Source organism: Clarias gariepinus, chromosome 26 (assembly GCF_024256425.1).
Source record: "Clarias gariepinus isolate MV-2021 ecotype Netherlands chromosome 26, CGAR_prim_01v2, whole genome shotgun sequence".
NCBI classification, from domain to species: Eukaryota; Metazoa; Chordata; class Actinopteri; order Siluriformes; family Clariidae; genus Clarias; species Clarias gariepinus.
In genome coordinates this window covers 24,355,001-24,367,068 of record NC_071125.1, presented here as the reverse complement: position 1 = coordinate 24,367,068, position 12,068 = coordinate 24,355,001, and the positions used below count along the sequence as shown (strand labels likewise).

Sequence of the window (12,068 nt, the reverse complement as noted above, 5' to 3'; positions counted from 1 at the left end):
AGTCGATCGTCGATCTGAACCCGAGTGAAATTGTAGCTTAAAGCGCCCACACTGGGCCAGAAATGTGCACTGAGTGCTGCTCCTGCCAGATTTTTTTGTTTTTTAAACATGCTATGTACATTTTTATTCCATATTTAACTTACAGAGAGAGTAGGCGTGTTGTCCTTTGTCAGGAAATCGACTCACGATGTGTATTTTGGGGGGAAAAAAGGACTTACACCACTCCCAGGAGTTCATTCATAGACAGTCAGAGTCATTACGCTGGAGATGGATGTTTTGGTTTGTGGCGAGCTGATGGAGGGTGTATTATACGCTGAGTTTGGTTTTTCTTTACAGCTGTAATCCCCAGATGTTTAAAGTATACTGTCTGAAAGTGACATAAACGTGCGTTATTAAATACAACAGTAGCTGATAAACTGTAGATCATGTTGTATAACCCATTCGGACTCGCGTTCAGGTCTAATCTTCTGTGAAAATCAGGACTTGGGGGCAGTCTGGACGTCTGATATCACCTCAGATTGGGTAATGACACTCTTCTGGTTTTTACACCCGGTGTGTGTTTGGGTCTAATCAGGTCCAGGCCTGAGCTGCTCTCATGGTAATAACACGCTGTCAGAGCGTTCCGCTCCAGCCTGTAAACACGGCGACCACGACGTGGGCTCCAGAATGCCTCCTTAATCAGAGCTCTCGTTCTGGAGCGGGCAGGTCTTTGTCCAGATGCAATTTCATCACTCCGGTTGCCACAGAGGGTCCTGTAGAGGTAGAGTTTATACCTGTAGCAGGGTACAGAATAGTTTTATGCTTATTGTTTATAGATTTAAAAAAAGAGCTGCATAGGAGGATAGATTTAGATACCAGATCCAACACATCCTGACACACTTTGGGCTTATCTGAAGTCAGTAGTCTTTAAGGATTTCCATTAAAGGATTAAATCATCACTATATGGAACATCGTCTGTTGTGATCCATTCCAAACTGTTTAAACTTTTAGTATTAATGTAAACATTTAACGACTGCCAAGTCAGCATATGCTGTGATTTATACTCTTAACACAGTCGTCACAGATCCAGTCGTCAGGGCCTCAGTGTAAAGCAAAAGTCTAAGAATTGAACTTTTTTAAATAAAAAAAACTATTATCAACATTATAAATAGCTTTAATTAAACCTAACAATCTGTTTTAGATCAAATACACCATCATGTCGACTGAAGAGGTGCTTCATCATTTCAGAGCAAACCTGATCTGTTTGTACAAAAGGATTCAGATCAACAAATGATCACTAATTTGATTCAGTTCAAATAGGAACCTGAAATTGACCACAGCTAAACAACACGGAGCGTGGCCGCTAACCGTGATTCGTCTTGATCAGTTAAAGTTCCAACAGGTTTTAGTTTCAAAAACTACTGACGGATTCTTTAAATGCCGTGTTTTATACAAAACGATCATCTTTTTTTCCCCTGCTGAGTCTCTGCTCCTCACTACAGTCCAGTAGATGGCGGTAATAAACAAACGGCTCATAAAACAACAGATGAAAAGCAATACTCATGCAAAATACGAGTATTTGCAGAATTTTCTGTTAAAGCTGTGTTTTATATATATGCACAGTGGACCCTCGGTATATGACTTTGATCCGATCCGGAGGCGAGTTCTTAAGGTGAAATTTTATATTGTGAAACACATTGTCCCATAGGAAATAATGTAAATACAGATAATCTGTTCCAACAACCAATATCCAACACTATCATCATATTTTCTATATAAAAACATTTAGAAAAGACATGCAAGTTAAGTAAAATATAAAGATGAATAAATATTAAACCTCACTTAACCTTAATTCATGATTCTTGGGACCCCATGGTGCTTCACTAAATCTTGCACAAAATGCCAAAAAACAGCCAGGCTGCTTTTTTGTGTTAATCACGAGAACGCAGCGGCATGCCGCTAAATTCTGTTTAAAACAGTATAAAAGAGGTAGTCATATATAAAGGACATTCTCATTTTCACACCACCTCAGTCACACACACACACACACCGAATGGTACAGCGCTTTTTTTTCTTTTATTTATCTGATTTGCTACATTCTGTTTTTACGCTCGTGTTTTATTTACTCCATAAAAGCAGCTTTGCATTTTAACCTCCTGCTACTGGAACACACACTTCCTCACAAAGTGCTCGAAAAAAAGTGACTACTATAAAAAGCGTCCTTTAATAACACACGACTCGAAATTGCTTTATGTATAAATACAAGAAACCACAACAGAGAAGTGAGGGAATGTGAGAAACGGAGAACATAAAGAGAATTCTGAGCCGAGCGGCGAGGCCCCGGGATTATTCACAGTGGAATAATAAACACACTCAAGTACAGTTTAAGTTTAAATAAAAAATTAAGATAAAAATACATTTGAGACGTGACGCGTCCAGTAAATTAAATGCACGTTTATTTTAGGAAGCTTTATGAATGAATCTTTTATTAAAAAAGAGAGTGATGTGTAGTGGGAAAAATGTGTGTTTGAATGATCTTTAGTGCCGTAAACCTTTAGTCTTTGGTTTCATCTAACCATAATGTTCATGTTTAACTTCTGTATACATAACACACCGTCCATACACACACATGCACACAGTTTTTTTTCCACACTGAAGCTTCATACACAAAGAAATGTTGTTTATCAGGAAGAACATTTGTGCTCTTTAAACAGACAAGAAAATTATGATGAGTTACACGGTTTAAAAGCCTGCATGCAGTAAAGGTCGGAGGGTGTGGAGGGAGGGGGGGGGGGTAATAGGGTCAGACACTTGATGGAGCTTTGATCAGCCTGTAGAAGTGTTACTTTTGAAAAAAAATATTATTCCTCCATTTTTTTTTTGTTTTATTTCAAATTTCCACTGCGTACGTTTGTATTATATCAGAAAAAGAAAATAATATTTTATAAAAATTTCGTTTAAAAAAGTGTTTGTGCAGTTATCTGAATAATCCGATATATATTTTGTTAATATAAAAATTTTATAAGAATAAACAAAATCAGATTTCTGATGATTCTGTACATCATGTTTATTTATAGCAAATTCCAAGTGTTATAATTATCAAAATAAATACGAAAAAATATGAACATGTAATGAAAATATTTATAATTATAATGTATTATATTATAAAGTTTAAATATTAAATGTAATTAGGTTTATATTGTATAAGTAATTCTCAATTATAAAGCGTTTCTTAAACCAATAACCTTTTAAAGAATCGTTTATTCTAATAGTGTAAATGCAAATCTCTAAAACAATTCCCATTAGTTCCTTTACATGTCTCAAACCCTTTTGGGGTTTAACCGTTAGCTTCTTGGTACTTCTTGGAAACTTGTAGGGGGGAAGAAAAGTTCTTTATGGGATCATTGTATAATTACAGGCCTTTAGGCTCTTAAAAGGTTCAAATCAAAGTTTTATTTGCGGTAAAATGCTAACACGACCGTCAGTGACCAGAAAAATAGAATAAAATTTGTAAGGTGTAAAAGTGTAAGGTAAGTTAAATCTCATCAAATCCACAGTAAAATAAAATTGAAATTGACGTTTGCAAGTATAAAAAATAAAATGTGCACATAAAAATAAGAATAAATAGGATAAAATACACAGCAAGTTAAATAAAGTGCAAAGGGGAAATTATAAATTATAAATTATTAAACTATAAACTGAAAATATGTAGTTATGTTATAGAAACACAACATTCTGTAGCAACATTCCCTTAAAATTTTAAAAAGAGGAACAAATACAGAACCTGAACTGTTTCAATCTAAAAGTTTTATTTGTCAGGATCTTCTGTTGGTATGATACATGAACCCCTGTGGAATAACAAGCTAGCGAGCACTTCCTTTGAGTTTATTCCTAAAACGGAGTTCCTGAAATCTGTTTGCAATCCTTAAACTTTCTATGTTGAATTCAACAGCAGAGCGTTCCTCTATTAGAGAAGATTTTAAGTAGAACTATGAAGTCATTTTCCAGTACAGCCTTAAAGAACCATTAACATGAAAATGTGGGTTTTTCTGAGATCTTGTATGATTCTGGACACTGAAGGCTTTAAGAGGCACTAATTTGTAATATCTGTTGATATCTATAGATGTTATGGGTCAAATATCATCTGGTGTGTGTGTGTGTGTGTGTGTGTGTGTGGGTATATTGTTTATTATGTGTGTGTACAGTCGAACCAGAGTAGATAAGTCCAAACTGTCCTTCACCGTCTAGCTGTCGTGTGCCGTGTGCTCCTATGCGTCACTCAGTCATATGAAGCGAGTTTATAAATAACAGAGTTCTGGATGTCCAGCCGTAATGAGCTTTATTAAACCTGTGCCTCGGGGTTCTCTCGCTCGCTCAGACAGGTGTTCTGCTGTTCTGGTGAGACCATTACACTGATTAGAGCAGAAAGACACAGATAACAGAGTAGATTAGACATCTGCTCTGATCCGGAACACACACACACAGTCACAAAAACACAGACTCAGTGGAGGAGATTTATGGTGGTATATAGTAAATGACAGGTTGGTGCGCAAAATCGATTATTTGTCTATAACTGCACGTCCCAAAATGTTCTACCCCTCAGCAGTTTTCCAATATTTACACTTTTATTTCATTAAAGTTGTTATAGGTAACGTCTCATATTTATCTATCAATCAATGAATCGTCCAGATTTTTTAACATTATAACCAATTTTGCATTCTTTTACCCAGGAGCCATTTTTCATGCAAAAATATTGATATACACTTAAACACATTAGTGGACGACTTATTCAATTGTCCCTTTGGAGAACCCCTTAAACTTACTATATAGCTACAAAATAGAGGAACCCTTAATTATCCAACGAACCCTTGAGGAACCCCTTTTTGTACTGCGAAGAAACTGCAGTACAAGTTTTTTGCACTCTAGTCAGGTAATAAACAAACACTTAGGGAAAAAAAAGGTTGTTGGATGAGTAACAGTTTGTAGCTTTAAAGATCTGTTATTAAAAAAATTTATGTCATTATTTAAAATGTAAATAAGGTTAATTGTGTAGTAAATTTCCTCAATAATCTTTATTTAAAAAAAAATCAGCGTGGTGTATTTTCCGGCTGAGCAGCATTCCTTTGCATTGTTTATTATTTGTGTTTATTTTATTATTATTTTTGATCAGAGTATTGAAGTTGTGGTTTCCTATCTGGGACTTCACATTCACATCACGCATTGTTCCTCTTTCTGAAAAAGCATGACTGCACTCTGTGGCTCACCAGAATTTACTCCAACCTGCACTTAGACAATGAAGGCTATAATTAACACACAAACCACCGAGTGTGCCGAGTTTAGTCCGGGTTTGGGGAGATTAAGGAACAGTTTTGAGAATTTCATAAAAAAAAAAAAAGAAAGAAAAACAGAAAATTCCTGCTAGCTGAAAGGCTCACACAGAACACAGAGGCCAGGCCAAGTCTAGGTTTAATGCTGACTTTTATTAAACGTTATATTTTCCCAACTCCAACTAGGAACAAAAGACAAAAAAGAAGTCACTTTAAATTATAATTCCTTACCCTGAAAGTCTGGATATATAGTCATAATCACTAATCATCCTTATAGAGTCACGCACACTAACATAACAAACATTAGGCCAAGCTTTCACAGGCTCATGGTCTCATGGTAATGGCAAAATCTGTAAAAGTGCATCGCATCTGTAAGAGCGCCTCAAAGTGCAGCGTGCGTAAAACCTCCCAGTAACGCAGCTCAGCCACTGCAGGGCCACAGATCCACACGGATTATTCCAGGTGTCTCAAAATGTTCTGAGCATGAAATAAATAACGCACAATGTAAGTTGTTTAACTTTTTAGTAATATTAGTATTTTTTTTTCCTTTAAAGTGTTTTTATTATAAATTATATATATTTTTTATGAAAACACTTTAAGGAAAAAAATGCCAAAGCGTCACACGTGAGAGGGCAAAGTGAATCAGCTCGGTAACCGGTTTCGTGGTTAAGCCCGGAAGCCGAAGACGTGATGACGTGCCGAGCCCGTCATTTCCCCAGCATTTCCCTGGCATTTCCTGCTTCTTTTTAGCGTGAGAGATAAGTCCTGTTTGCGGGAGATCATTTACTGAGAGCGTGTCTTTCTGTAAGACCACATCCTCTCGTCCTCATCAGCAGCAGTTTGTTCTGGGGAGATTCTGGTAAACTGCGATCCTGCTTGTTTTAAATCACAGACAGACACAGAAAATAGAAGGAGAGGTTCCTGATTTGGACAGAAGTTGAACTCATTATTATGTTGTCTAGTTAGAATCCAGTGAGCAGGTACAGAACAGACACAATGTACACGCGCACAAAATGTTATTTTAAGGTTATTTGCTGACGGGTTGTGTTCTTACTCATCACTCACGCATCTTTCATTTCATTTCATTTAGGCATTTGGCAGACGCTCTTATCCAGAGCGACTTACATTTTTATCTCATTACACATCTGAGCAGTTGAGGGTTAAGGGCCCAACAGTGCTAAAGGTTTGGGAGAACACTTTTTCATTCTACTGTACACTTTATTGTAGCTCAAATTTCACTAATACTATCTAATCTAACTGAACCTTATGTTTTATATGTGGGTTTGTACTGGGACACGGAAGGACACAAAATTATATATTCAGGAACATAAAGAACAAAAAGTTTTCTTATTATTATGATTTTCAAAAACTTTGTTCTTCCTGTTAAACTTTACAGTTTCAATAAATACAGTCTTGACCCAAAAGTCTTGATCCATAGCCGAAACTATATTTAAATCCATAAAGTTTATTATCACTTTGACTTTGATAATTTGGCTTTTGTGTCCTGGGTCAGGGGTAGCTCAGTCGTTAAGGCATTCGACTATGGTTCGGAAGATCCCAGGTTCAAGCCCCACAACCACCAAGTTGCCACTGTTGGGCCCTTGAGCGCGGCCCTTAACCCTCAACTGCTCAGATGTGTAATGAGATAAAAATGTAAGTCGCTCTGGATAAGAGCATCTGCTAAATGTAAATGTGTCCTCAGTCACCATGAACATATCGCAGAATAATCATTTTTCTTTTTCTTCTTTTTTTTTTTTTTTTTACAGATGTGCACATTTGAGTGCAGCAATATTAAAATGTTATTCAAAACTTCCAAAAATTGTACTCCATTTTGTGTGTATGGGATTTTTTTCATATATCATATATTTGCCTTTTCCATAATAATATTCTCAATTTTTCTTTGCATGTCTCTGCAAGTCCCTAAAAGTCCCTGTCCTTATGTCCTTACAGTATGTCATTATGGTGTAACTGCCCTCTTAAAAAACAGACTGAAGTAATGAGTGACATCACAAACAGCATTTTGTCTTTCTGTAACGGAGGTTGAAACAGCTGCTGAGGTTACAATAAGTTCTTACACCAACAGGTGCTCAGTAAATGTTAACTTTAGCATAAAAAATCTACCTTGTCCTGGTCAAACAATCTTCCTTTGACGGAATGGACAGTGTGCGTGACAGGGGAGACATGATATCTGACACAGAAGACATGGTGTATGACAGGGAGGACGTAATACATGAAAAGAAACATGGTACATGACTCGGCTCATGAATGGACATGGTACATGACAGGGAGGACCTGTGCATGAGGGTGAAGACATGGTGCATGGACATGTGCATGAGAGTGAAGACATGGTGCATGGACATGTGCATGAGGGTAAAGACATGGTGCATGGCAGGAAGGACATGTACATATTTTTCTACATTCTGACTTCACACGTCACACCAGTTATTATACACAGAGTAACAGTAGTTAGTGGTGTCACTGCACTGTAGTAGGAGTATAAACTGTTTTGGTATCAGTCAGCCATCTGATATTTTACCAACTCTTTTTTTCTGTTTGATTAAAACAAAAATCTAGTCCGTGCAAATTATTTAATTTTCTATTTGAAAAAAAAATGCAGCTGTTTAAACATAAGTGACCAGGACCAGCGAGGCTAACTTATCCAGACTGCCAATTGAAGGGATAAAGGGTTAAAAAGACGTGTTTTGAGAGAATTGAGAAAGTATTTAGATTAGATTCAATTGGATGAGACTCTTCAAAGTGTGTAAGGGGCATATTAGCAAATAAATAAAAGTAAAGGTAGGACAAGGATTACAGAGATATTAGGAATGTTGTGATGCTGACTCTGGACAGAAGAATAAAGCACTTTGAGAAAGTGAGGCTCCGGAGACGCAAAGACAGAGAGACTGGATAGAAGCAAGGTTGTTAAGAAACACAATGAACGAGGGAAAGAGAAAGAGGGCGAAAAGGTGAGCCGGAGTGAACACCGAGAGAACCCAGGGCTTAGCCCAGTATCTCACAGGGTCTTTTCCTTAAGCATCTGTCAGGAGCTTCCCACTGCGCCGCTGTCAAACCAACTCATCCGCAGAGGTAAGAGACATGGTGTCCTTTAGAAATGTTCTGGAGATGATGTTTTTCTGAACCAATGCTGGAACCTGTCACCTGTTTTAATTAAAATTATTGCTTTACAACCTTCCTTCTCCTATCGTCAGGGTTAGGAGGTACATGAAACTGTCCATGACAGGGTGTACTTACTTTTGGAATTTGCTCCTATGTTGTCTGCTTGCTGGTAATTTATTTTAAAAAGTGCTGGAGCAACCCTCCTAAATCCAACTTCAGATCAGGACAGAGAGGAAAGTCCAGGTCTGGTTCTGCTGTTAGTCTTGGAACCAACCAGTGTCTGAAATAAGAAGTCACTATTCACATTTCGATTAAAAAAAAAAACTTCTTTTTTTTCTTTTTAATTTACTTTCTTTCTAATTTAATTATTACTTTTCAACCTTTTGTTGTACTCAAGTTGGAATTCTGCCTTTTAATTTAAATCTGTTGTTGCACCCCCCCCCCCCCGCCCATGTCTATTATGAACAGCAATCTGATTCTTAAAATATTTTAATGATTATATTTTATAAAATAATATACCTGTATGACTATCAGTGCTCCCAGTTCTGTGTGTTTTGTTAATGTTATCTGAAACACTCCGGGGCCCTGTGTTTAAAATGTCTTGTGTTTCTATTTCACACACACACACACACACACACACACACACGTTTCTACATGTGCGTCTCTCCTCTGGTGTTTTCTTGTTTTTAGAATTGCAGATACAGACGGAAAGAAGGTTCCTGATTTAGGCTGAAGTTTAACTCATTATTACGTAGGCAGGTACAGACACATCGTAAACACACACACACACACACACACACACACACACACACAGACCGCATACAATCATCCCACCCATACACAAAAGTGTGTATAATTATCCGTGTCGGTTTAGGGTTCCAGTCTGCGCTCTGAGGAAAGGAGTTCCTCCTCCTCCTCCTCCTCCTCTTCCTCCTCCTCCTCCCTTTATCCCTCTTTCCCTCCCACTCCCACTCTCAGCTCTATTACTCTTCCTCCCTCCCTCCTGTCCCTCGCTCTCGCGCTCAGACGCTGCTGCCGAGCTCACGCGCTTCACACACGGACGAGGTTCCTCTGACCTGCACAGACACCCGGGGCTGGGAGAGGAACCGAGGAGGAACTCAGGCGCTCGTGTTCGGAGCACGATGGAGTCGGAGATGTTGAGTGGAAGAAACTCCAAGCGCAGCGTGTCTCCGTGTACACGCACCAAAGTGTCTCTGATCACACTCGTCTGTTTCTGTCTTGCTCTGATAATTGCTGTCATTGCAGGTAAGTGTGTATATCTGACACACACACACACACACACACACACACACACACACACACACACATGCACACAAGTGGAAAAGTTTAGACACCCTTCCTATTTTCCTTCTTTCATTTTGTACCAATAAGGAATGAAATAAAGCCAGTAAGGTTTAACCTACAGAGAGAGAGACAGAGGGGGAGACAACCCCAAAAATGTATACGCACTTCAGAGAAAAACTTATATATTTACATTTATTGCTATATGTTATATATATTTATATATCTGATAATATCATGGTAATAACATGATATTATTAATATTGTACTTATATAACATACATCACACTCCTCTTCTTTTTCAGAAGTGTGTATACATTTTTTTGCCTGACGCTGTGTGTGTCTCACATATTTGTTCCAGTTTTGCTGGCAAATTTGATTGGATTGTATTTGATCTGCAAAATATTTCTTCATTATTTATTTTAATTATTGAATTTCTTCTTGTTTTTTTCCCTCGCTTTTTTTTGTTTTATTCCCTCCTGCATGAATGGATTTAACAAAAGAAAGACGTGTTTTTTTTTAACAGTCTGTGCTGCTAACAAGCTCCTTTTTGTCCTCCAAAAAGAAAAAGACATCAGTGCAAAAGTTTGTGCTCCCCGTCCATGTGATGTACTGTAATTGATCTATAATTACCCTGACGTGTGTCATATGCTCTCCTTCAGTTCTCTCTCTTTTGTGTCTCTGTTGGGACGAATCAGAAATCTAGACGCTTAAACGGTTCTTCTGTTTGTTCCTTAACTGTATAATGTCTTATTCATTTAAACTTGGATTTAAAGGTATAAAGATAAGTGGGAATGTTAGTATGGAATTCTGGGAAGCGTACGCGAGTCTCGAGAAGGCGTCCTGTGTAATATTTATAACTAAAGTAACATTGTGAAACATCTAACGTGCTTTGCACGGTTATTATAACGCTGACAAGCAAAATAAAAAAATAAAACAAATCTACTTAAGCTGTAACTTTAAATAAATTGTGACGTTCTGCTAAGCTCACACTGTTAGCTGGAGGAGGTCTGTATAGAACCCCAGGACAGAGCGGTTTAATATTAGAAACGATTTTAAGAACAGAAGAACCCTTAAAGACACAAGACGCTTACAGAGGCGTTCTGACTGCATAACTGTACTTGTCTGTCCTGAATCAGGTTTAAAGCAAAACCTTTTGCAAAACATTTTTACAACTTTTAATCCTGCGCTCTGATTGGTCAGAAAATGCTGATTAATTTTCTAAAAGAGGAGCTCTGACAATAGTGCAGGTTTATATTAATGCATTGGCTTCATTATGGAATTGGCTGAAGCTTGCTCTCTCTCTCTCTCTCTCTCTCTCTCTCACACACACACACACACACACACACACTCATGCTGTGCTAAAGCTCAATTTCTAATTTATGCTGTGGTTGTTTGCGCGTGTAGTTCTGTAGTGGACTGTAAACAGTGTGAAAATCAAAACCATAAGTATTGCACAAGATGCACACACACACACACACACACACACACACACACACACACACACACACACGCGCACACACACACACATAGCATTACTAGCCAGTCAGTATTTGGCTTAAAATGCAGTATAAACAATACTGCATGCTTTTCCATTCTGCGTGTGTGTGTGTGTGTGTGTGTGTGTGTGTGTGCGCGTGTTTGGATTCTATGTGCAACAGAGCATGAGGTCAGCGTTCCTCTTGACATCCACACCAGGGACAGCTGTTACAGGGTGATGTGAGTTACGGGTTGTTGCTTACTCTGACACTTTCACTTTTCCCTCCTTTAAGTTTCGCAGAAATCCACCAGTGAGGATTTCTGTCTCACGCCCGAGTGCATCGAAGCAGGTAAGCAGGCCCGAGTCCACACAGGTGTGACGCAAATGTAAATAAACCGAATGAAAGCAAGCGCAATGCCAAAGACATCCACTAGAGGTTCTATACACGTTAATGTTCTCATTCTAATACGTTAGAGAGGTTGCTATAGTAACGACTCGTTCAGAATTCATATGGTATATAGGTTTTATGTTTAGTTTTACATTTACTTAAGATTATTTGAAGGAGTCTCCAGTGTCAGTGCTGTGTAATCGTAACTTTAGGTTTTCTCAGAGGAGTTTAAGCTTCTTTCGCGGGTTTCTCGCTAACAAGATGAGTTTAGTTTTTGTCTTTACGCGAAAGAAAAAAGAGGCCAGTGAATGAGCGAGTGTTGCTTGATAGCTGATACGACATAGCTAAGTGAGAGTGTAAACATAAACATAAATTGATAGAAATTATTTAATAAATAAACAAACGATGGTGGAATAAAAGGAATAAAGCACATGCTGTTCTAGGAGAGCAGTCAGGTTCAGGGTGTTTGCAGCAC

The 12,068-nt window shown here is 38.0% G+C and overlaps 1 protein-coding gene across 1 annotated transcript in view; it reads left to right on the top strand.

Moving 5' to 3' along the window:
- Positions 1-9,438: 9,438 nt before the first annotated feature.
- Positions 9,439-12,068, top strand: part of phex (phosphate regulating endopeptidase homolog, X-linked) — a 16,368-nt gene continuing 13,738 nt past the window's right edge. Inside the window, exons 1-2 of the mRNA XM_053488362.1 lie at positions 9,439-9,689; positions 11,498-11,554. Coding sequence (XP_053344337.1) covers positions 9,566-9,689; positions 11,498-11,554 — 181 coding nt within the window. The 5' untranslated portion in view covers positions 9,439-9,565. The remainder of the gene's footprint in view (positions 9,690-11,497; positions 11,555-12,068) is intronic.